General features: G+C 46.2%; 6 protein-coding genes across 6 annotated transcripts; 3 read left to right on the top strand and 3 right to left on the bottom strand.

Annotated features, from left to right (window-relative positions):
- Positions 1-2,053: 2,053 nt before the first annotated feature.
- BJ212DRAFT_1298821 (uncharacterized protein) lies at positions 2,054-2,724 on the bottom strand (the record flags this gene model as incomplete). Its single annotated transcript, XM_041332754.1, has 4 exons — positions 2,054-2,108; positions 2,309-2,375; positions 2,453-2,500; positions 2,592-2,724. The coding sequence occupies 4 exons, from the start codon at positions 2,722-2,724 to the stop codon at positions 2,054-2,056; spliced, it is 303 nt and encodes a 100-aa protein (XP_041194002.1).
- Positions 2,725-6,984: 4,260 nt separating this feature from the next.
- BJ212DRAFT_1347772 (uncharacterized protein) lies at positions 6,985-8,043 on the top strand. The gene is made up of 4 exons (XM_041335385.1): positions 6,985-7,158; positions 7,223-7,478; positions 7,570-7,728; positions 7,802-8,043. Exons 1-3 carry the CDS (start codon positions 7,075-7,077, stop codon positions 7,617-7,619), a joined length of 390 nt encoding a protein of 129 aa, XP_041194001.1. The 5' UTR covers positions 6,985-7,074; the 3' UTR covers positions 7,620-7,728; positions 7,802-8,043.
- Positions 8,044-11,767, top strand: BJ212DRAFT_1347769 (uncharacterized protein). The gene is made up of 12 exons (XM_041335384.1): positions 8,044-8,268; positions 8,321-8,389; positions 8,446-8,488; positions 8,539-8,888; positions 8,943-9,240; positions 9,292-9,494; positions 9,544-10,054; positions 10,108-10,443; positions 10,492-10,778; positions 10,833-10,998; positions 11,050-11,282; positions 11,335-11,767. Exons 1-12 carry the CDS (start codon positions 8,170-8,172, stop codon positions 11,638-11,640), a joined length of 2,901 nt encoding a protein of 966 aa, XP_041194000.1. The 5' UTR covers positions 8,044-8,169; the 3' UTR covers positions 11,641-11,767.
- On the top strand, positions 11,762-13,064 carry BJ212DRAFT_115322 (uncharacterized protein). Its single transcript, XM_041329024.1, has 3 exons — positions 11,762-12,589; positions 12,660-12,854; positions 12,909-13,064. The coding sequence occupies exons 1-3, from the start codon at positions 11,967-11,969 to the stop codon at positions 12,925-12,927; spliced, it is 837 nt and encodes a 278-aa protein (XP_041193999.1). The 5' UTR covers positions 11,762-11,966; the 3' UTR covers positions 12,928-13,064.
- Positions 13,065-13,200: 136 nt separating this feature from the next.
- On the bottom strand, positions 13,201-14,482 carry BJ212DRAFT_1479762 (uncharacterized protein; the record flags this gene model as incomplete). The annotated part of the gene is made up of 2 exons (XM_041339949.1): positions 13,201-14,415; positions 14,477-14,482. 2 exons carry the CDS (start codon positions 14,480-14,482, stop codon positions 13,201-13,203), a joined length of 1,221 nt encoding a protein of 406 aa, XP_041193998.1.
- Positions 14,483-22,264: 7,782 nt separating this feature from the next.
- BJ212DRAFT_1298818 (uncharacterized protein) lies at positions 22,265-23,290 on the bottom strand (the record flags this gene model as incomplete). Its single annotated transcript, XM_041332753.1, has 4 exons — positions 22,265-22,426; positions 22,463-22,889; positions 22,933-23,109; positions 23,136-23,290. 4 exons carry the CDS (start codon positions 23,288-23,290, stop codon positions 22,265-22,267), a joined length of 921 nt encoding a protein of 306 aa, XP_041193997.1.
- Positions 23,291-23,423: the final 133 nt, after the last annotated feature.

The raw sequence follows: 23,423 nt of genomic DNA, 5'->3' as shown, positions 1-23,423 counted from the left end.
ATCTCAAACCCTTTCAAGCTGTGGCTGCAGTTATATGCAACTGCTTTGGGGCAGGTCTGTGAAGTACCATGACAGTGTCTGAAGGCGACTGTATCTCTGTAAAAAGAACAAGAACTGACTGCATTAAGGACAATTGTAAGTGTTTGATTATGCTTGAAAATCCCGTTCCTCTGCTCACCAAATGTTGAGTTGATCCAGAGAGCCCAGTTCTTTCAGCCAGCACTCATTCTGGCTCAGGCCATGTGTTGTACAAGTGCAAATGCTAAGATATGTTGATTCATTGTTCTTTTGTATGGTCATTGTTTTCCACATGCTTCAACCATGTCTGACTATTTGCACTTGATATGGCACCACATTGCTTCTTGTTTCATATCTCCTGCAGATGTAGCACTGGACTGTGCCAACTTGCGACTGCAGGCAGTCAAGTTCACATGATATAGATGCATAGATATGGCCAAATACTAGTAAATATTTGTACTCAGCTGATAATGTGACATTCTAAGAATAACTCTTGACCTCAGTTTCTACTGCACCCCATACCCAGTTGCAGATAGGTAGGAGCCTGACTATGGCCAACAAATAGCCAATGCTGGGTTTGGCCTTGGTGACAGCATCAATGACAATATTTTCCAAATATTAATAATTTGGACATGAAGAACAGGTTCAGACTGTGATGCTTGTGCCAATGCAAATGATGTTGCTTCAAGTTTGTGTCCTTAATGAATTCAGCAACACATTGACTGCTCATGGTCGCAGCACCTGTCTGCCAAATTTCTGTTGAACAATCCTCATATCTGTATTTTTTATGCTGGCTTCATGGTCTCTGCCAGTGAGGGAGGCAAATTAGTCAAGGGGAGATGGAATGAGGCCAGAGCTCCACTATATTGTTGGTCATGTAAATTTGAGGTATTGTGCATATCATGAACTTGAATTACATAAATTAATGCAACTTAGGCATGTAGAACAGGCCAGTATTGTGATTAATACTACACAGCCTGATGCTCATGCCAACCCACATTGCTTGAGCCAAAGCTATGCAGTATACGTCCATCATTAATGTGGCAAGATATTTATTCTATGATGAGCAGGTTGCATTTTATTTGGTGCTTGTGATTACTGTCTGCTTGCCAAATTTCTGTCTGGACTTCTGGCTCAGTGTGCATCCTCATACTTGGCTGGCATTGCAGTCTCCAAAGAAGATGGGTAGAAATGGTGCAAGTCTGGACCTCAGTGTATTGGCATGGGATGGGCCAGCACAGATGTGATCAGTGTTGTCTTGTCAGATAAGGTGTGTACACTCTAAGCTCTTGCAAACTTGGCATTTCCAAAAGTGGTTCCACTGGGAGATTGCACAACTTGTACCAGTAGGCAGTAGCTTGTTTGACCAAGTGACCATTAGTAGTTACTAACGACTCTAGGACTCTCGAGCTACAACTATTCATGAAGCCATGAGTCCCAAAAAAATGCAAATTCAAGGCGGGCAATCTGGTTAGCCTTTGGCTTGGTAGCACTCACTGTGTTCTCTGCCTCAGCCCAACCGCCCCTCACCCAGGGGTCCCCTACTCCACCACATATTTTGACGGTGCTCATTCTTGTATAGACTACCATATATTTGGAACCAGTATTCAACCAGGGTGCAGAGGGTGAGTGGGGTCTTCAGGACTGACACCTCACATGCTTCCTCATTCAAACTTGGGCCAAGAACTGATCCTTGGTGTCCCACTCAGTGCAGAGATGTACAAGCACAGCACAAAGTATGTGTCTTTTTTGGAGAGGAAGAGACTTGATCACGTCAATGTGGCCAATGAATGGTGCAAATTGGCAGGGGGAGCAAGTATAGCAAACAAAAGTTACCTGATGATGGAATTGAATGAGCAGGCACTTGTAGATGCCATTGCCTTTAGGTAGGCAGCACGATTACCTGATCGCTCTATCCTCCACATGAGTAACCCAAGCAAAAGTATGAATTACTCAAGTTCATTCCTGGGATATCTACTATAATGGTGAAGTAGGAGAATGTATCAAATCTCATGCAGATATACATCACAGGCGCCTAATCAATGACATCGCCCATTTGCTCATACAGTACCGACAGATCGCCTGTAAAGCTAGCCAGCCCAAGTGGCATCACATTGCTGATCTTAAAAGCTGAAATAAGGATGATGGTCACTCCCGACTTCAGAAAGGATGTCCAGTTGCTCTGCAGGTACAGCATGGGTGGATCACAGAACACAAGAAATGAGACATGTGATATATGACACTTGGAATGTCTCGGTTCAGATTTACGGTGACTCTTTGATGAACTTACACATCTGTCTGCATATACCCCACCCCATTTGACTTCTGTTGCTCAATATTTAATCTCTCAGGGTGGTCTGAGGTAAGATAGGGTAGAGTCAATGATGAATATGGTATGGACATAACAGTATCATACACAGCTAAGCGAACTCACTGTGTACATGGTTAATGAGCTGAAACAGAATATGTCCATAGATAAGCACTGCACAAACGATCTAGAAACCAGAAGTTCGAATGAATGAAGAATGAAGCCCTATGAATGATGGGAGCATCATGACTGCTAAGGCACATACAACTCATGTATTCATGGTGACCATTGTTGGAAAAAAACAATTCACTATCGTGATCTGAGATAATCATGAAATCAGCTTGAGAGTAATCTGGGTACTGCTGATGATGCCTGGCGGTGAGGTCATTCCAGGCCATCGTTGTTATACCACTGATGTGACACTTGAATCTGACACTGATGTGGGTAATAATATGGCACCCAAAACTGTGGATCTTCGGCTTCTTTTCATAGTGGCCATGGCGATGTGTAACGCATAGGCAGTGGCAGGGGTCCTTGTCTATTCCATGCCATTCACACAGGTGAAGTCTGCAAAGAATTCCTTCATTGTCCCATTGACAAGTATAGGTGCTATGATTCTTGTGGGGTCAGTCTATATGGTACAGATTGAGCAATTAGTGCTGTGGTTATGGATGGTGGTGGAGTTGTGGGTTATCAGAGACGTCGCAGAAACTTGCAAGGAAGTTGTCCTGCATTGTGAGAATGGGAAGGGGCAGAGGGTCAAGAGACACTTATCCCCATTGTCCAGTTGGTCACTCGCAAGGAAGAGCCTATGTATGTGAATCCTAGATGAAAGCACAATCAAGTAAGAAGGGTGTTTTAACTGTGATGAATATTCTCACCAGACCACTGGGCTGTGGTGCATGAGAGCAGGTCATGTAGGACCATCAGCAACAGTTCCATTTCGACTAGAAGAGCCAAGTTATTGCCAGTGAATGCTAAGAAATGGAAAGCAGATGTACTTCTCAAAAGGCAGGGTAGGTGATCATCGAATAGTATGAGTATGTTACTGTTGAGTCCCGTAAATTGATACAAAGAACCTTCGGAATGTATGCACCTTTCATCTCTGAAAGACATTGTGCCTCCAAGGTTGTGCTTCATGATATGACTTCTAGTGAAGTTCGTCCCTGTTGACTTTGAACAAATTTGAAGAGCATGGCTAGTCTGTTTACAGACTGAGGCATTCTGAGAACTTGCTAAGCCCATTTGTTGAGCAACTCACCTCAGTACTAAGCACTATAAGCATGTCATCATGTGGCAGCCCATATCTGAAACCCTGTCACTGTGTCTGGGTACACATCTCATTCCGGTCCCATTCACCTTAGGTTGGCTTCCACTGCAAGATAACTTAGCCAGCTCCATGAAAGCGAAAGTTAGTAGCTCACAAGGTTTGTGGTAGAGTTTGATAGACGTTACAGGATGGGAGTGAAAGAGGAATGTTGAAAAAACGAATGCAGAATGTGCAAGTGGAGGGTAATCAATAAAGCTAAAGGACGACTTGGAAAGGCTGAGGTTGAAGCGATGAATGATAAGGTGAGTAAGATATAAAAGGCTCATGGCCTATGCACGATGTGTTAAATCTGTGAGTCCATGAAGAAGTAAAATGGTAAAAGCAAGTTACAAAGACTAAATTGATTGTGAAGGGCAATGACCCAACTGGTACCGAAATATTTGTCAATGGTTCAAGCATGGTGGGGTGTAGAGGCCACGAGATGTATATGTTGCATGTATATAGGAGGTGGTGGCCCAAGAGATAGGATGAACAATAAAATAAGCAATAGTATCGATACAGCATCATGACCAGTAAACCGAATGCACTGTGTAGTTGATGGCTTCCCGAATGCTGGATACTCACATATCACATAGCATGCAACAAACCATTTGAAACATCACAAAAGAGTGGTGGTCATTGTCAGAAAGGTGTTTTGGTATTGCAACCTGTATGATGACAAAGTCTGCTTGAGAGCAATCTGGGTGATGATGGCGATGCCTAATAGCAAGGTCATTCCGAGCTGGCATCATTGTACCACAGAGAGAACATCTGATTCTGATGCCAGTATGCTTAATCACATGACACCCGAAACTCTGGAACCTCAGCTGCTCCTCACATCGACCGTGAGCTGTGATCCAAAGGCAACAGTAGGTTTCCTTGTTGCCAATCCCACTATTATGATCCTGGTGCAGGTGGGCAAAATATCCTTGGGTGTGGCCTGAAGCTCATCACCACAAAGGGATCCGTTGTTGTCCCACCGGCAAAGAAAAGAACCATGGTGCTTATGAGGACGGTCATTATGGTACAGCTTGAAACGAACAGTACTGTGGTTACACAGAGGAGGGTGAGATGGTGGAATATTGCAGACATCAGGGAAATTTTCAAGCAAGTCATCCTGCATCGTGAGAATGGGAGGGGCAGAGGGTTGAGGGATGCTCATTCCCATTGTGTGGTTTGCCAGCGAGTAAGAGCCCATGTATGTAGATCCTAGATAGCAGCATTAGTAAGTAAGAACTTTGTGTTTTGACAATCATGATTATCTCACCAGACCACTGATACATTGGGGGACGACTGGGCTGTGGTGCATGTAGTATATGAGTAGACCATACAGGATCATCAGCCACAGTTCTACTTTGACTAGAAGAACCAAGTTATCGCAAGTGAATACTAAAATCGTAATGGATGCACTTCTCGAAAGCAACAGTGACTAAATGATCTGGCTCATCCACAAAACCACTGTCACAATGTGAACCTCCAGGTTGGTGGGCAAAGACAGATGTGTAATAAGCAAGTGACTTGACCAAATCACCAAGCTCATGAGAAGAGTCAGGGAGATCCATAGATAGGGCTCAGCAGACAACAATGTCACTCCACTTTTTAAAGGAGGAATTATGGCCTTCTAGCTTGTCAGCAGGTACCCACATACTTATCATTATGCCATCTGAAATGCCAATAGTGTGTACACAGCAGCAGAGTAGGGGAGAGATGGCTATAGAATGCTGACTTGGCGGAAATCTGTGGAGATTGTTGACAAATGTGAAGGTGCCATACTACAGAGAGTGGCCAAGTCAATGATCTTGCCCTAATGGTTCCCTTCCTACAAGATGAGTACAGAGATTATCATTGTGAGCAACAGATTTGTCATTGTCACCATTGGAAGTCGGAACAGGGGCACTGCTCAAGTCCCAAAGATGTAAGAGGGCTTGCCAACCCATGTCGCAGACTCATGGCAGGAGCTCCAAGCCAAAACATTAAATAATGGAAGCAGGCCAACAGAGGGGGCAGGGGCAACATTGTGGATGCCAGAAAGAATACATGATGTCCATGAAGTCTTGATGAAGTCATACATTGGTTTTGAGTGAGTAAGTAGAGTGGGGGTTAATGATATGGCCCCAAAAAGATTGGAAAAGCAGAACTTGAAGGAATTAGATTGTGGAGTAAGTGCTGGATGTATGCGATCATTATGCGACATAGGTTGGGAACTGGTGGGCCAGCCTGCATTTGCAGCATGCTACTCGCAAACCTGAATCTGACTATCTAGTCAAGTTTCAACCATAAACGTTAAAATGTTACAATTTTCATTAGCTAACTTATTTAATTACAGTAAGTAAATTATGTTGGGAATTACCGGGGTCTATTCCTTCTTTGCTCTGCAGTCTTGATTTTCTCAGCTAGTTCGATATCTGACGTCACCAAGAAAGGTCACCCGAAAGGCAGCAGAACGCTCCGAGCGGCGGCTTATGATGACGGTCTTCATACGGCACGAGAACCTCTATCTGGATGATCGATCCCCTGCGTGATTGGTGCAACCTCTTGTTCTCTCTGCATGCTTGTATGGCATGCTACCACCACCTCGTGTCCATCCTAACATCATTATGATTGTGCGTGTTCCATGTCCCTGTCGCTGTGTCCCACAGTCCAGCTGACTATCATGTATTGCTTAGATTGTGGGTTGCTGGTGATAATTGTAAGGGTAATCGATGCCAATAACGATGTCACAGGCCCTATGTGCCTATCTAGTGACATACTAGTGACCAATTATATCGTCTATCGAATTCGTACACTGACTTTGGAAGTTCTGATTCATGTATATGTGCGGTTCTAAGCGGTATGTTAGAACTGCTCTTGCACATGTGTTAGAGCGGAAGGAGATAAGAAAGGATAAGAGCGATGGATTTCAGACAATTAGCTCTCGACTTCAGCTGTCGCACTGTGAGTGGTGATACATCAGTTGTTGTATTAGGTTCCGCATATACGGTTATGAGGGTAGCACCATCCTGATGGACCTACAGCAAGGAAGACACCGTAATTTTTTTAGCTGCAAACGGCATCATTTTGTGAGGCCTTGCGGTGTACGAAGGCAATTGTCTTGTAAAATAACAAGCACCGGGTAAAAAACTTCGGTACATTGCCGGTACAAGTATTTTGCTGTGGGCGAAGTCTTCCTTAGGCAAACATTAGGCGAATGAAGCGTTTCTTCCAGGAGTTTCCTGGCTCCATGTAGGGTCGCTTGTAAGTGGTATTCTTTGGAAATCTATTGCCACTCACCGGGTGCGGGATGGGTTCAGTGGCCCAGGCCTTTCGATTGGCGCTCATTCTGGCGCCTGCCGATTTGATATCTTTGATTGTCAAACACATGTTTTCTCACGAAGTCCGATTGCAGCCACCTACCGCCAGTGGTCAGATGTAGAAGTTACAGCGCACTAAATTGCTGAGAATGATTCAAAACATTGACCAAAGTATATCCCCTTTTGTACTCGTAGCAGGGACACTCGTCTGCCTGCGCGCCGCGGTCCTGGAGGTGCGATTTTTTTTTTGTATGGGCCGTGAGCATGTCTGACCTATTTCCGCTTCGAATATCGCAGCTTGTTTCTCACTTCAAAGACATTCTCTTGCAGACTTTTGCGTTGCACAAGACGTCACAAAATTCCGGACTGTATTGGCATCAAATTTCAGTACTCGATCTTCATCCCTATTTTGAATACATGTTAACGGCATTTACTCAGCGAGGTATCGTCTCATGTGCGGTGATAATTCTCTGTACAGGCTCGAAGCGACAAGCTTCTGCACTACTTTGGACATTGGCAGTGCGCCTACAAATAGCCAATAACCCCTGGCGATGTGCGTATGTCATTTGTCAGTCACTCGATGCCATTCGGACATGAAGAACAGCCGATTGTTGCACACTGCGATGCTCACGCCAACCTGGCAGGTTTAATGGTGCTTCCTTGCTATTGTTTGAGCCGCGGGTTAGCTCTATGAGCGAAAACCTTTTACTACTATGGAAAAGAACTTCTTCTGTGACAAGGACGAGATGCTGTTGGCCGCCACCGTGGTGTTGCATTTGTCCGACAGATGAAATTTTTTGGGGGTGCTTCGTGTCTTTAATCCAGAGACATGCTCAATGCTCATGGTCGCCGTCTGTTTGCCAAAATTCTGTCCAGCCCTGTGTATTCTCATCCCTGGTTGGCGTCGCAGTCTTCAATGAAGATGGACGATGTTAAAGTGGAAATAGAATGAGGCTATGCTTCGGTTGTATACAGCTAGTCCGTATTTACTATTGACGCGGAATGAGTCTGCTTCTTCGTCGTATACAGCCTGAGCTAGTCGATCGGCATTATTGATCCTGTACTGAACCCAAATGCCGAGCTATCTTATCAGATAAGGTACAATAGCTTGCAAACGTGGCATTTCCGAAAGTGGCGTTCCGCTGGGAGAATGCGTAACTTGTACCAGTAGGCAGTAGTTTGTTCGACAAAGTGACCATTACTAACGGCTCTAGGATTTCTAAGCTACAACCATTCATGAAGCCATGAGTCCTCGAAAAAACGCAAGTTCAAGGCGGGCAACGTGGTTAGCCTTTGGCTTGGTGGCGCTCGCTACGTTTTCTGCCTCAGCCCAACTTCAAACCGTGAGTACTGTTGTGATAGTTGCACGGTCGTGAATACTAATGTGCTCTTTAGGATAGTATAGAGAAGGCCCAGTTAGAATTGGAGCCTGTTGTGCAACAAAATGCCCAAGTTCCAAATGACGTATGCAGGCAGATTCAGGATATCCGCGTGTTTGGACGGTGCTCATTCTTGTATAGGCTACCGTATATTCGGAACCAGTGTTCGACCACGGTGCAGAGGGTGAGTAGGGTCTTCTTCAGTGCTTCAGGAATCTAACACGTATCACGCAGCGACAAGAGCATACAAGTCTGCTTTATTCACACTTTCTAACCTCACCGCACATCCGCCGTCGCATACTCACAACGTATTCTCCCAACCAACTACTACAACACCTTCTCTTCTCTCTGCGCTCCTTCCCAATCCACAAGGCCAAGGTCCTCTAGGAGGTGCACTTCGTATAGCACTGAAACTTCGTCAACAATTCTTTCTTTTCCGTCTGTTCGGTGGACCTAGTGGAAGTGCTGCGAGGAGAAGGGACGAGGAGATGCGCGGAAAGGCAATAAAGGTGGTGGATCTACTGCAACATTCTGCTGAGCTAGGGAATCTGGATGCGCTTTTTACGCTTGGGTATATATCTCTCGTAGGCCTCGCTTCCACGTGTTCCAAAACTCAACGTGCTAACTTATGTGTTTAGTTCCCTCCGAGCTCCCATTTTCCGTCCGACCCTAAACTTGCATTTGATTCACTCTTGCACCACGCCGCACTGACAGGCAATGCTTCCTCGCAGGCTCTTCTTGCCTTCTTCCATGCAACAGGTTACGCAGATGTCGTTCCCATTGACCAAGCCCAAGCATTATTATATTACACATTTGCTGCTCAGGGTGGTCACAAAGGTGCACAGATGGCTCTGGGGTATCGGTACTGGAGCGGTATCGGCACAATTGAAGACTGTGGACGTGCAGTCGAATGGTACGAGGCGGCTGCAGATGAAGGTGAATGAACGATAGTTTCTGAGTTTCCGAAGTTCTTACCAAGCATCCTAGCGATGTCAATGTTCCTGTCTGGTCCCCCTGGTGGCCAGACCCTGCCGCAGACTGCAACACGGCTATCTGATCTAGATGGGGGCGTGTTCGGGCCGGGCGCCAGTGTTGCATCCACCGGGATAAATGTTGTTAAGCCCGCTGTTAAGGCTGGCCTAGCACAGACTGCTGGAGAGACGTGGGACGACGTTCTCGAGTACTACATCGTGCGTTTTTTCATCTACGATGTCATTTTTTCTACTTATGTGAGTTTAGTTCAATGCTGACAGAGGAGAAACAGACTTTGCGTACAAGTTGGGGAAGATCTACTACCAAGGTAGCATTTACTCCTCTGCGGGTGGTATCGGTTCTGGCTCGGAGGGGGTTGGGCGCGTCCCCCAGGATTTCCATCAAGCTCAGTTTTACTTTCTCCAGATCGCACGGCAGGTCTGGCCTCGCGACCCTCCGAATCCCTTACAGCACAATGCATCTGGTTACAAGGCTGAAAACATCAAGCAGGCTGGATACGCACCAAAGAGCGCGGCATATCTCGGGCGGATGTATCTCCGGGGCGAGGGCGTGAAACAAGACTACGCGATGGCCATGATGTGGTTTGAACGAGGGGCCGAATTTGAGGACAGAGAATGCTATAATCTATTGGGTATCATGTGGAGAGACGGGCTAGTGCCTGGACGCCAGGATATGAAGACAGCCCTCGTGCACATCACTAAGGCTGCAGGTCAGGAACTCGCAGAGGCTCACGTCAATCTTGGAAAGTATAACTATTGTGAGCCTATATTTCCTTCAAACAAACGCCTGTATTTGCTCAACAACACACAGACCGCGGCGAATTCAAGCTCGCTATCACATACTTCGAAGCTGCAGTGCGCTTTGGCTCAACGTTTGAAGCCCACTTTTACCTTGCGAAGATTCACACCCTAAACATGCGTATTGCAAATGAAGATTTCGCAGCAGGCTTCTGCGCTTCTGCGGTTTCATTCTTCAAACTTGTTGCCGAGCGGGGAGTCTGGGATGATGACCTCCTGGCAGATGCCGAAGCTGCATGGTATAGCGGCACCGAGCGTGGTAAGGAAATTGCGATCCTTAAATGGTGGGTTGCGGCGGAGAGAGGGTCTGAGATGGCACAAAATAATCTGGCTTACGTTCTAGACCAAGGTCAGCCCAAATGAAAGTCGAGGCCCTCGCAATCTGATCTATTTACAGACCGGAGCATGCTTCGTCTCACGCGGTTTGCCCCTATCGAGGCATCCAATGATACTGCTCTTCTCGCCCTCACTCAGTGGACGCGTTCTGCTGCCCAGCGAAATATTGATGCACTAGTCAAAGTTGGTGACTACTATTACCATGGTCTTGGTGTTCCCGATGAACCCGAGGCGCTTAGATGGGACAAGGCAGCCAAGTATTACCAGAGCGCTGCCGATACGCATTTCAGTGCGCTGGCGATGTGGAATCTAGGCTGGATGTATGAAAATGGTATTGGCGTACCCCAGGTGAGAATTTTGACCCTCAAATGCTACTTGTAAGTTCATGAACACTCTTAACAGGATTTCCATCTTGCGAAGAGGCATTATGATATGGCGGTTGAAACGAATAACGAGGCATACCTGCCTGTGCTGCTCTCCCTAGTGAAGTTGTATGCTCGGAGTTTCTGGTACACTCTTCAGGGTGGCAAGGACGGGCTTAATTTGTGGAAGTATGATGCAGATAAAAGTGCGGCACATCTCGCTATATAGTCCATAATCTCGGCTAATATATTTCCAGTGTCTGTGGCAGAAAGGGCTCGCTTGAACCGGGAAATAGAGAGTGGTTCCAAAGACACTTCTCAAGAAGATGGCGGTCCTCAACCTGCTTCCCACAAGGAGGACAAGACCGTCGAAGAGTCTGAGGATGATGGGAAGTGGTATATAGGCAAAGCCAGTGAAGATTTCCGCAGACGAAGGCAGGGCGAAGCCGCCCGTGCAGCAGCTGCTGCTGAGGAAGATGATCTAGTCCAAGTGAGTATTTCCTCCATCATTTCGTCACACACTTTCTTATTCTCAATCACAGTGGGCACAAGAGAGAAGGAACGCGGAAAACGAACGGAACAGCGATTTTGGTCCTGAAGACTATTTCGAAGCTGCTATTCGTGGTGGACACCAACGGGAGGAAGAAGTAGACGAGTTGATGGAGACGATGTTATTGGTAGCTCTCTGTGCTCTCGTTGCAGTCCTGATCTACGTCCGCACACGTATTGTGCGTAGAACTAGAGGGCAGGAACAGGAACAGCAGCAAGACCAGGGGGGTCAGAGAGATTTGGGGGTGTTTCCGCCACCAGGCGATCCAGCCCGGCAGGAATGGAACGTCGTGCATTAGCACATCACACGTTCTCTATGGTTGTAGGTATATAGCCATGACAGCACATCAAAACGTAGCTTTGGGTCATTAGGTCCAATTTGAAACTTGGCCAGTCTTGCCGCCACCTATTTATGGATATTTGGCTAGTCAGCCCCTTGTTGTGCGAGCACCGCGGGTTGTTGAGGTGTCGAGATTCGAGATAAACGTCAGCCTGGGAATCAGGGTATAACTCAAGCACAACTACAAGTTTACGCTTCTCGGTCTCCTGATTAGACCCCCTTTCAAACCTAGAGCAGTGATTCACCCTTACGACGCCTGAGCTGGCACCCAGCACCATTGCCACTATGAACTTCAACCTGGAAGATCTCGAAGGCCCCATTATGCGCATCCTCACTGCTCCGGGTGTTGATTTGAGCACCATCAGTGCGAAAGGAGTTCGACAGAAGTTGCTGGAGGACACCGCGTTGGGCCTTACCGCTCGAGGACTGAAGGAACGGAGGACAGAGGTGGACACTATGATTTCGAGTATCTACGAGGGCGTTAGTCGGCAGGCGCAAACAGACGAATCGAAGAGGAAACGCGAGGAAGAGATAGAAGGAGGAACGGAACAAGATCAAGGGGAGGCTACGGAGGAGCAGGACGACCAAGATGATGATGCGGAGGAGCAAGACGGAGAAGCATCGGAAGAGGATGACGTCAAACCACCAACGAAGAAAAAGAAGGGCGCTGCGAAAAGCGTCGAGGAGGCTGATGCCGAGTTGGCCAGGAAGCTTGCATCAGAACTCAACTCCCGGTCACGGCGCGGCACATCAAACGGCGCATCTGCTACGCCCAAGAAGCGTAAGACGAAGAAGAGCGCAGCCTTGGTTGATTCTGATGCGGAGGACGAGGGTGAAGATGAGGAGAAGCCAAAGAAGAAACGCAGCGGAGGTGCAAGAGGAGGCTTCGCGAAGGAATATATCCTCAGGTGCTTCAAATGCCCCTGTTCTACGTCGTTTATTACCGTGCGATATCCTCATCCTTTCTTCATTTTACAGCGAATCTCTATCAGTGGTTGTTGGCGTGGACAAGCTCTCGCGCCCCCAAGTCGTGAAGAGACTATGGGAGTATATTCGTGGCCATGAACTTCAAAACCCCTCCAACAGGCGTGAGATCATGTGCGACGATAACATGCGAGCTGTCTTCGGTACTGAAAAGGTCGACATGTTCCGGATGAACAAAGTTCTTGGACGGTATGTCCACCCGGGGTGCTTCAAGATTCATGTTCTTAATGGTTCTGCATTTAGGCATTTACATGCCCAGTGACAACGCTGGGAAGAGGCATACCAAGCCGACGTGTCGTTAGTTCTACTGTGGTTATCAGTGTCTGCGGCGCGCATAATTTATGATTTGCGGTTAGCCTTGTGTGTTCGCACAACTGGAGCTAGACCCACGGAACGAATCCGAAACGACAGACTAAACACATACAAAGAGAAACCAGGATGTCAGAGTCAAAGTAAGGTCGTAAGTGTGGTATGGCTTGCCAGTGCAATGTGCATCAATGCTACAGTATCGTGAATGACTCCAGAAAAATGCCAGCTAGTTCAGATTTTGCAGCTTCATCCATTCCTTATCGTTTGCATTAAAATCCACACCTTTATTCTTCCACCACCTCCTTGCTTTGTCTCCACCGCCAATCGCGTCCTCAAGTGCTTCTTCGATGTCGCACATACGATATTGAATCGGTAACCCACTTTTATCCCACCATTCCAGCACTTCGCTTCGGTTATGCCGTGTTGCGCCGGTTAGCACATCCTGGTCAAAAATGGTCTGTAGCCCGCTTCCAAGCCACCACTGCAGGACTTCCACCTTCCCCACACAGCTGGCATGGTGCATGACATGACGGTCATACGTATACTCCAGCTGTGACGTCGCCCACCACTTGAGTACATCCACATTCCCCGCCTGACTCGCTAACTCCATGACACGCCCGACTTTCAGAGGCAGATTATTGGCGAGATGCTGGTACTTCCACCATTCCAGGACATCAATACGATCTTTCGCGCTAGCGCCTTCAAGGGCAGCTTCTGTGTAGTCCAGTGGGAGCCCAGAAGTCACCCACCAGTCCAGAGACTCCACTTGGCCACTACGAGAGGCTCTGTCAATGGCACGAGCAATAGACCCAGGTTTTGGAGGATGTACTAAATCCGAGTGTTGCTCGAAGCCATGCTTCCACCACGACAGCACGTCTGTGCGACCGTGCTTAGATGCGTGGAAAGGGATCAGATCGTCTTTGAAGATGGACAAAAATACGGGGCGATATTGCGTAACGAAGAATTCCAACACATTGACGTAACCAAATCGCACAGACGCGATGGCACTGTGGCTTGAAGGAGGATTAGCTGCAGGGTCTGCTGCACGGATGACGGGGATGCAGCCTGTGAGCATGGCGAGGTCGATGGGTGCAGGGTTGTTCCATTCGCTAGGAGGAGACAAGGAAGTAGGAACGCCCAAGGCCCGAGAGAGCTCCCAATCACCAAGATGATCAAAGATATCTGCCAGAACTTCGACGGGTAGATCTACAGGACGCTCTGTGGTCGTTGTGTCTTTCCCTTTGTCCATGAGAGACATTGGCGCATCACTAGAAATCGTCGGAAAATGATAGGTGTGGAAATCATGCTGGGCTAATCTCGATGCGAGCTCTGTGTCCACGCCCGACGTTGGCAGGTTGCGGACTTTGAGGAAAAGTACGAGCTCGTCGTGTGGGAGCCGACAATAGGCATTTAAAACAGCTTTAAATGGACTGTCATGGTTCTGAAGAGAGTCGGAAATCAGTACTAGTGTGAAACAGACGGATGATGAGAAATATATTCACCGCCATATGCAGATGGCCCCAGAAAGATGTGGCTTGGGAATGAGAGGCTGGGAGGAAACTGACCACGTGGCTATGCTGAGACACAATGAGCTCCAACAGCTCGCTCCATGTAAAGTCTTGGAGTCCTTTACTAAAACTTTCGCAGCCTATACTCCGGGGACGCTTCTACCCGCTGTCAAGCAGCAAGAATATCGTTGACTCCCGAAACTACCCTCGAATTCAAATTGTTTGGTCCGGGCTCCAGGCAGGCTAGGCTGTTCGGGGCCAGGCTCTTGAGGAATGTGCTGCCCGTCTTTATGATATGGTACAAAACGATATCGCCCTGATCGAGGCCCTACTATACGGTAGTCCGCCTGGAGGACTTGCACCTGGCCTGTTCGACTCGGACCCGTTGAGTCGCATGGATTTTGGAGAGTAAGAGTTCCAGACTCTGCTGAATCACGCTTAGTCTTCTTGGAGGCCAGCCAGCTACTAACCTTTCAGTTGCTTCGGAGCGGGCACTTCAGGATTGACGAGTGGGAGTATCTATTTTATCCGCGCGGGCACTATTTTACCTAGACCATGATACGGGGCAGTGCCATATACTCGTTCGCCTCCGACTTTGGTCAAACGAATTCAGGGTCAGGCTTATCAAAGTAATAGACGTTCCTGTCTGTATCTGTGGCATGCGAACAGCAGGTCCTATGCAAACGACAATTCTGCTGTACGTCGAGCACTGTCTACTATTTTTGCACTAGCGATGCTCAAGAACCCGACTCCTTATCTCTGCATATAACAAGTACAGTGATCATATGTACATCCAGAACACCCGAACGAAAACAGCCGCGGAAAGTTGATAAGTAACCCTATCACATGTATCACAGCTGCTTCAGCACCGCTCGGAGCGATTAACGGTCTTTCATTGTTCACTCACTGACTACAGCTCTTAATATCTGAGGGGCCTAACCTTCATTGTGTGGCATAATTCCCGCGCGATACAGGTTCAGTTTCTAGAACACAATACAAATCAGTGACGTAACCTGTCCTTTCCAGATACCTCGACATCGATTGTGGCGGGCCTTGTGGCCGATATCATTCAGTTCCTTTCTATCGCACAGCAAAATCGACATGTTTCTCATCTCCGACCGAATCCAACGGCATTATCAAACATTGTTCTAATTAGACCGTATACGTCACGGAACGAGGAATCAAGTTGTTCAGAAAAAGATCAGCATCCTCCCAAAGCGCATCCTCTGCGTTCATTGATATCTTTTCCCTAGGGGCGGTCGAACGATTCGCTCAAGGGGACCTCAGAACGCACAATTATTCAGGAAGTAAGCTGTCGTGCCCACTCGATCACCTTACAAGGTCATTCACGTTCAACAGGCCGGATCAAGGGTTGATTACGTTCCTATTGTGCTCGTTGCTCATTATATACAGCGGACACTCCAGCGGCTGTTGCTAAATCTGTAACATCGAAGTGTTGGAGGTGTTGGAACAGAAGACACACGAGCTGTAGCAATAGGCAGTCAGATACTGGAGACTAGCACAGAGCTGCACATGGTGAGTCTCTGGAGTCTGTTACAAGTCTCTTTTCTTTTTCACATCTTCACTTATTCATGATTACTAATCATTCTCAGACATTCCATAACATTATATTGTATGATTCCTCTTCTTCTTTTCTGATTTGCTATTTACTTTTCATCTCCGATTCATTTATTAAAGCTCCGCTTTAATCCCTTTATATATTCTATCTCTTATGTTTGTATTCCTTAACTTGACCTATACAGACCAGGGCCTGCAATATACTGCTTAACTTGCATGACTTGTGAATAGGTTCATGCTTTAGATCATTTGTTTCTGTCTAGTTGTTCTCATGAACGCCGAGCATAACAAAAGGTCAAGTTACTTCACTATTGTGTGGTTCCCTAGAACTTGTGCCCAGAACAGAACACCATGACTGAAGAAATTGGCAAGATCCCTGCACCCTTCAATGGTGACACCTGCCTTGCTCAGGGATAGACACTTCAAGTCAAAGCATACCTAGACATGAACGACAAACTATACGATAACAACAAGAAGAAAGTAATCTTTGCGCTTAGCCTTATGACCAAAGGTGAAGCCACTAAATGGGCCAAAGGCCAACTGAAGGCTGCCATCACAGCCAAGACTTATGGAACCTGGGAAAGCTTTGCTGAGCAATTTAAAGCTATCTTTTTCCCAAAGAATGTTGAACAGACTGCGATTCGTCACATCTCTTCCCTTCGACAGACCAGTAGCATAGCCACTTATGCATCATTATTCTGAACCATCCTTGCCGATACTGGTATCACTGAAGAAAACACGAAGATTATGTTCTTCAGGAATGGCCTTAAGTGTGAGATAGTCTCTGCTATATACACCTTCAAAACAATTCCCATCACCATCGAATCCTGGCTAGAGAAAGCCTTAGACGTTGAGGTACGAAGGACCTTAATAGCACCTCCATCCTATACCAAGGTGGAGGACCCATACGCCATGGATATAGACGATGAAGATGCTGAGAAGAAGACGAGGAAGACTTACTTAACTCCTCAAGAACGGGAGTGTAGGTGCAAGGGTGGCCTTTGCTTCTTATGTGGCAAGAAAGGCTTAGCCACAGATTGCCTGAACCACCCTACAGTTACGACCAATACTAGAAAGGTAATCAAGGAGTCATCTGACGACGATTATGAAGAATTCCAAGAATGGAAAGCATTTACAACATGCCAGGTGAAGAAAGCCGGTAAGAAGCTGGTTAAGAAAGAAGAAAGCAAAGATGAAGAGGATTTTGCTTAGGGGAGCCTGCCACAGTGTCAGAAACTCCCAGAATCGGACTTTTAGTACAATCTATTGGAGACGCTAACTCTATCCATTTACCACTAACCATTAGATCTAGGAAGACTGAAAAAACCACCATAGCCGCTTGTCATATCCGCATATCTGGATCTCAGATCCGACCCTTATCTCAGATCCACATCTTATCTCCAATGCTATCCACATCTTATCCCCCTCCAACATCTTGTCATTCAATCTGTCCACTCATCCAGTCCGGTCCACAATTCATCCAAATCCACAACCAGTGCTCGTCTCTTTTCGGTAACCCCCTAACTCCGGTATTTTGGTTATCTGTATATCCGTCCTGCTCCCTTATCCGCTACCTATGTTTCATTTCCATTTCATGATTTGTGATCCGTTTCTACTTACCAATAGACTATCCACATGCTTCGTACATAGCCTCAGACTCTGCTGATTGATCATTCCATTAGATACCTATAGTATATAACCTCCTGTAACTTTCTGTAGTATGGCAGTTTGAATATCATCTTAGTTCTGCTCATTCCTGTCCTCTGGACTTGAGTACCTCTACTCTCATCACCCTCCGAGACTTAGGATTGATTCCTATAGTCTATCCATATCCGCCTCTGTCCCCGACAGTCCACTACCGTTAGTTTCTAGTCTGGACTCGTCCAGATTAGCCATACGATACTTATCCCTCATCCGGAAGTCATCTGGATCCGTTACGCTACTTGTCCGACCTTCTGGACGTGCTAGGCTTGCCTTCCTGAAATAAGGGGCAATACTCGGGTAAGGGGCACAGCATATGAGCTGAGGCTGAAGCCCTTCAGATCCAGTTACCCTTTGAGTACGACCTTAACACTGCTGCTCTAATTGATTGCGGTGCAGAAGGCAAATTTATTGACAAGAAATTTATCCTCAAAGAGAACATTCACACGCACAAACTCGAAACCCCAATACCTGTGTGAAATGTAGATGGCACATTAAACAAAGCTGGAAGAATAACACAGTACTGTGAACTTTCCTTTCTGATCAAAGATATCCCCATGTGGAAGCGATTCTTTGTAACCTCTCTAGGAGGAGAAGATGCTATCCTAGGAATGACTTGGCTAAAGAAGGAAAACCCAGATATTGATTGGACAAATCAAGAAGTCCACCTAAGGGAGTGTACCCTGAAAAAAGCAACTATTGAAGAAGTCGAAGATAATGAAGACATCTTTTACGATGCTCTAGAAGTACTTGAAGACGAGTGGGACCCTGCTAACAAAACTCTCCCACATCTTTTAGATCCCATCAACGATGACGACAATTTTTATACCTATATCCGGAAAACTGACAATATCTCCCAGACACTCGCCCAGGACGCCACCAAACCAAAGAAAACTTTTGAAGAACTCATTCCCAAGGAATTCTGACAATATAAAGATGTATTTGGTGATGTAGCCAACAGTACTCTTCCCCCAGAATGCAAATATGACCACAAGATTGATCTCAAGGAATCCTTCAAACTGTGGAAATGCAAGATCTATCTGCTTAACGCCAAAGAAGACAAGGCCATGAATGATTTCATTGACAAACATCTAGCCAAAGGGACAATCGTCCCTTCTGAATCCCCTCAATCCTCCCCATTCTTCTTCGTCGGAAAGAAAGACGGTTCCCTCCGACCCTGCCAGGACTACTGCTATATGAACGAACACACGGTTAAGAATAATTACCCTTTACCGCTAATCTCTGATCTTATAGATAAGCTAAAGGACACTAAAATCTTCACCAAGATGGACATTCGATGGGGATATAATAACGTATGTATGAGAAAATCTGACCAATGGAAGGCAGCCTTTGCCACTTCTAGAGGACTTTTCAAACCAACAGTAATGTTTTTTGGCATGTGTAATTCGCCTGCCACCTTCCAGTCTATGATGAATGATTTGTTCAGAGACATGATCCAGGAAGGATGGATTATTATATATATGGATGACATACTCATCTTTTCCAAAGACGACGAAACTCACTGTATTCAAACTCACAAAGTACTCCAATGACTCCAAGACAACCTCCTCCACCTTAAACCCAAAAAATGCACCTTCAATGTGACCGACATCAAATATCTTGGTATGATCATTAAACCCGGTTCTATTGCCATGGACCCAGCCAAATTAAAGGGTATATCCGAATGGAAGACTCCCATGAAAGTGAAGGAAGTCCAATCATTCCTCGGATTCACTAACTTTTACTGACGGTTTATTGCTGACTACTCTTCAATTGCCAGACCCTTGATCAACCTAACCAAGAAAGACAAAGAATTCTCTTGGACCTATGAACGCGAGGAAGCTTTTAATAAGCTGAAGCATATCTTTACTTCCTCCCTGATCTTACAGATTCCCGATAAAAACTCCCCTTTCGCAATTGCCACTGATGCCTCCCTATATGCTACTGGCGCAGTACTTCTTCAGAAGAATGACAATGGGGACTGGCTCCCATGTTCATTCTTATCTCAATCATCTAACCCTGCTGAACGAAATTATCAGATCTACGATCGAGAACTTCTCGCAATCGTCCAGGCTTTGAAAGCCTGGAGACATTATCTCCTCAGATCCCCTTTCCCCATAATGGTACAAACTGATCACAAAAACCTTACTTATTTCAGAGACATACAAGACCTCAACCGCTGCCAAGCTCGGTGGCAGACCTTCCTTTCACAATTCAAACTACAAATCCAACATGTACCAGGAAAAGAACTCATCATCCCCGACCTTCTTTCCCATAGAATGGATCACCTTCCAGACAATAGTGTCGAAAAGGACAATATTAGTATTCAATTACTTCCCGACTCCCTCTTCATTAACGTCATTGACACCTCTTTTATGGACAGACTACGTATTTCATCTTCCATCGACCCAGTAGTACACACAGCACTTCAAGTGCTTACAGACCCTTTGATCCCTCCCCCACTCCACTTGGCTCTTTCCAATTGGAAATTGAGCAATGGAATTCTTTCATTTAAAGGACTTACTTACGTACCCCCCGGAGATCTCCGATGAGAACTCACTTCCCTTCATCATGATTCCCCCACCGCTGGGCACCCTGGACATTTTAAAACCCAGGAACTCCTATCCCGCGACTACTGGTGGCCAGGACTAGCCACCTTCATCAAGAATTTTGTGGACGGCTGCTGCATCTGCCAACAGAATAAAGTAAACATGCACCTGTCCACTCCTCCACTCTTCCCCATTCCCGCTCCTATTTCCAACCAACCCTTTGCTCATTGCTCAGTGGATCTCATTACCAACCTTCCCCTTTCAGACAGATTCAATAGCATCATGGTCGTGGTCGACCACAGACTTTCGAAGGGGGTGGTTTTCACTCCTTGTCTCAAGACTATAGACGCTGAAGGCATCGCGAACATTTTCTTTTCTAAGATCTTTTCTAGATACGGACTTTATGATAAAATTATCTCTGACCGTGGACCTCAGTTCACTTCCCGATTCCAGGTCAAACTCAGAAAACTCCTCAGATACAAGAACTCCCTTTCCACTGCCTTCCATCCTCAGAGTGATGGAGAGACCGAACAAGTAAATCAAGAACTTGAAGTCTACCTCCGGATCTTCTGTACCAACGACCAAACCAGTTGGGCACCCATGTTGCCACTAGCCAAATTCATTCACAATTCGTGCCATCATTCTGCACATGGTACCTCTCCTTTCTACCTCATGATGGGTTATCACCCACATCACCTCCCTGATACCCATCCGAAATCCGACATCCCTAATATTGAACAATGTCTTACTATCCTTAACAAAGCACGTGATGAAGCACTAGCCACCCACGAACTTGCACGAAACACTATGCGTTAATGAACTACATCCAAATTCGTACCATTCTCTAAAGGCAATAAAGTATGGCTAGAAGCCAAAAACCTTTATCTCGGATACCCTAACCGAAAACTCGCTCCTAAATGCGAAGGACCATTCATTATCACCAACATATTATCCCCTATAACTTATCGACTCGTGCTACCTGCACAATGGCACATTCACCCTGTATTCCATGCCGCACTCCTTTCTCCTTATAAAGAGAACGATACCCATGGCCCTAACTTTATTTCTCCACCTCCCGAACTCATCGATGGCGAAGAAGAACACGAAGTTGAAGCAGTTGTTGGACACCATGGATCTTCATCTAGAAGACAATATTATGTAAAGTGGAAGGGATTCCTGAGTTCTGAGAATGAATGGATGAAGGAAGCCAAACTAGGTAACGCTTCCAAACTTCTTTCTGACTATAAACGATCGCATCGTCTTCTTTGATAGTAGTTGGTGCCTACTACCCTTAAAACGGGGGTAATGTTACAGTCTCTCTTTTCTTTTTCACATCTTCACTTATTCACAATTACTAATCATTCTCAGACATTCCATAACATTATATCGTATGATTCCTCTTCTTTTCTGATTTGCTATTTACTTTTCATCTCCGATTCATTTATTAAAGCTCCGCTTTAATCCCTTTATATATTCTATCTCTTATGTTTGTATTCCTTAACTTGACCTATGCAGACCAGGGCCTGCAATATTCTGCTTAACTCACACAACTCATGAATAGGTTCACGCTTTAGATCATTTGTTTCTATCTAGTCATTCTCATGAACGCCAAGCATAACAGAGTCTGGAGTGTCACCAGTCACCAGCAGCATCATACCATGCATATTGACTGGCCATGCATGTATTAAGTCAGCAACAGAAGTCTATCACATGAAGGGAAGAAGATTATAAGACAACCTTGTTGCAATGGAATTAATGAATTCCGAAGAATAATAACAACCTATCGTGATGATGTGTGATGGTATTAATTAATGGTGAATACAATCGCATGATCGTCGAGACAACCGCGATTGATTTGAGCTCGGGCCCGGAGCGTCAACAGCGCTCGCTCTCATGAGCTGATGTTGGCAGCATATACAGTACGTACTGCGCAGTACCAATACAAGTAGTTGCGTCAATTCGACCTCTGATTCCTCCACTCGAGGACGTGGCAGGCATGTTGCACACTACGAGACTTGTTCTCCTGCTCGGCCGTCCCGGTACTTTGTAAGGGGAGCACAAATGACGCAACAAACGCTGAAGTGACATCCCTCTCATCCCAAAATACGCGGAGATACTGCCAAAGTGTTTCATGTTCCGGAAATGCACGTACAAGCGCGAGAGCGTGTCCAATTATGGGAAGTAGATTGTCTGGCAGGAATGCGCTTTCCGCATCTTCAGTGAGACGTACGAGAGTTTTAAGGTGATGAACAGCACTATAGTCGGAGATGTGAGACTCAATCCACTGCATGATGCTGATGATCTCTTTCGGAAAATTTTCAGTGAACACATCTGAGGTGGTAGAATGCACCCCGGGTACGAGTGCAGACCGAATGCATATAGTACGATGGGTCCAGCCAAAATAGTTGCGGGGATAGAACTCGCAAGCTCTAGTGACGAGATTAATTTCCACAGAAAGATCGTTTGGGGGAAGGTAGAAATTTGGTGAATCAGGAACTATATCAGCAAGCAACCCTTGAGGAAAGTTTGGATTGGGTATATGCGTTGAGAAGCCATCGCCTGTGATACCATAGCTCGCCCTGTTTGCAACAGTGCTTGCTCGAAAGTAGAGCGGCTGTGAACTTGAGTTCTTGCCCCACATTGATGAGGTTCCGCACAATAAGTTTCTTTCTAGCATTGAGCGCAGTTTGGTGAGCCGGATTCATCAAAATGAGGACAGCAGAAGAATCGATCAAGTCTTGAATCACCGAAGACGTGGTGTGGTTGGATGGATTCTCGAGTGTATGAAGTCCGGAGGCCCTACGTGCAGCAGAGAAGATAGGCACGGCGAAGAGGTATGACCGACGAAGTTCTTCTCAGGTACACCGAGATTATTCTCCATGAATAGAAAAGGGGAATGAGATCGTTCTGCCACGTCTGGGATCCAGATGGAGGCATCGCCTAGGGAGGACCTCAATAGTTGCGCTATAACGCAGGGCATGACGGAGCATATGAGTCGTAATGTCAACAAGATGACTCTATCGTGGCTCACGGAGGTTTGAGTAACAAGGAAGCAAGTGACCTGAAGTGAGTCGAGACTGACATGTTGATATGAGCGTTGACGTTAACGTTAA

Source organism: Suillus subaureus, assembly GCF_016647635.1.
Source record: "Suillus subaureus strain MN1 chromosome Unknown BJ212scaffold_12, whole genome shotgun sequence".
In the NCBI taxonomy this organism is placed as follows: Eukaryota; Fungi; Basidiomycota; class Agaricomycetes; order Boletales; family Suillaceae; genus Suillus; species Suillus subaureus.
Note: the sequence above shows the minus strand (reverse complement) of the source record. Positions and strands in the feature narration are given on the sequence as shown.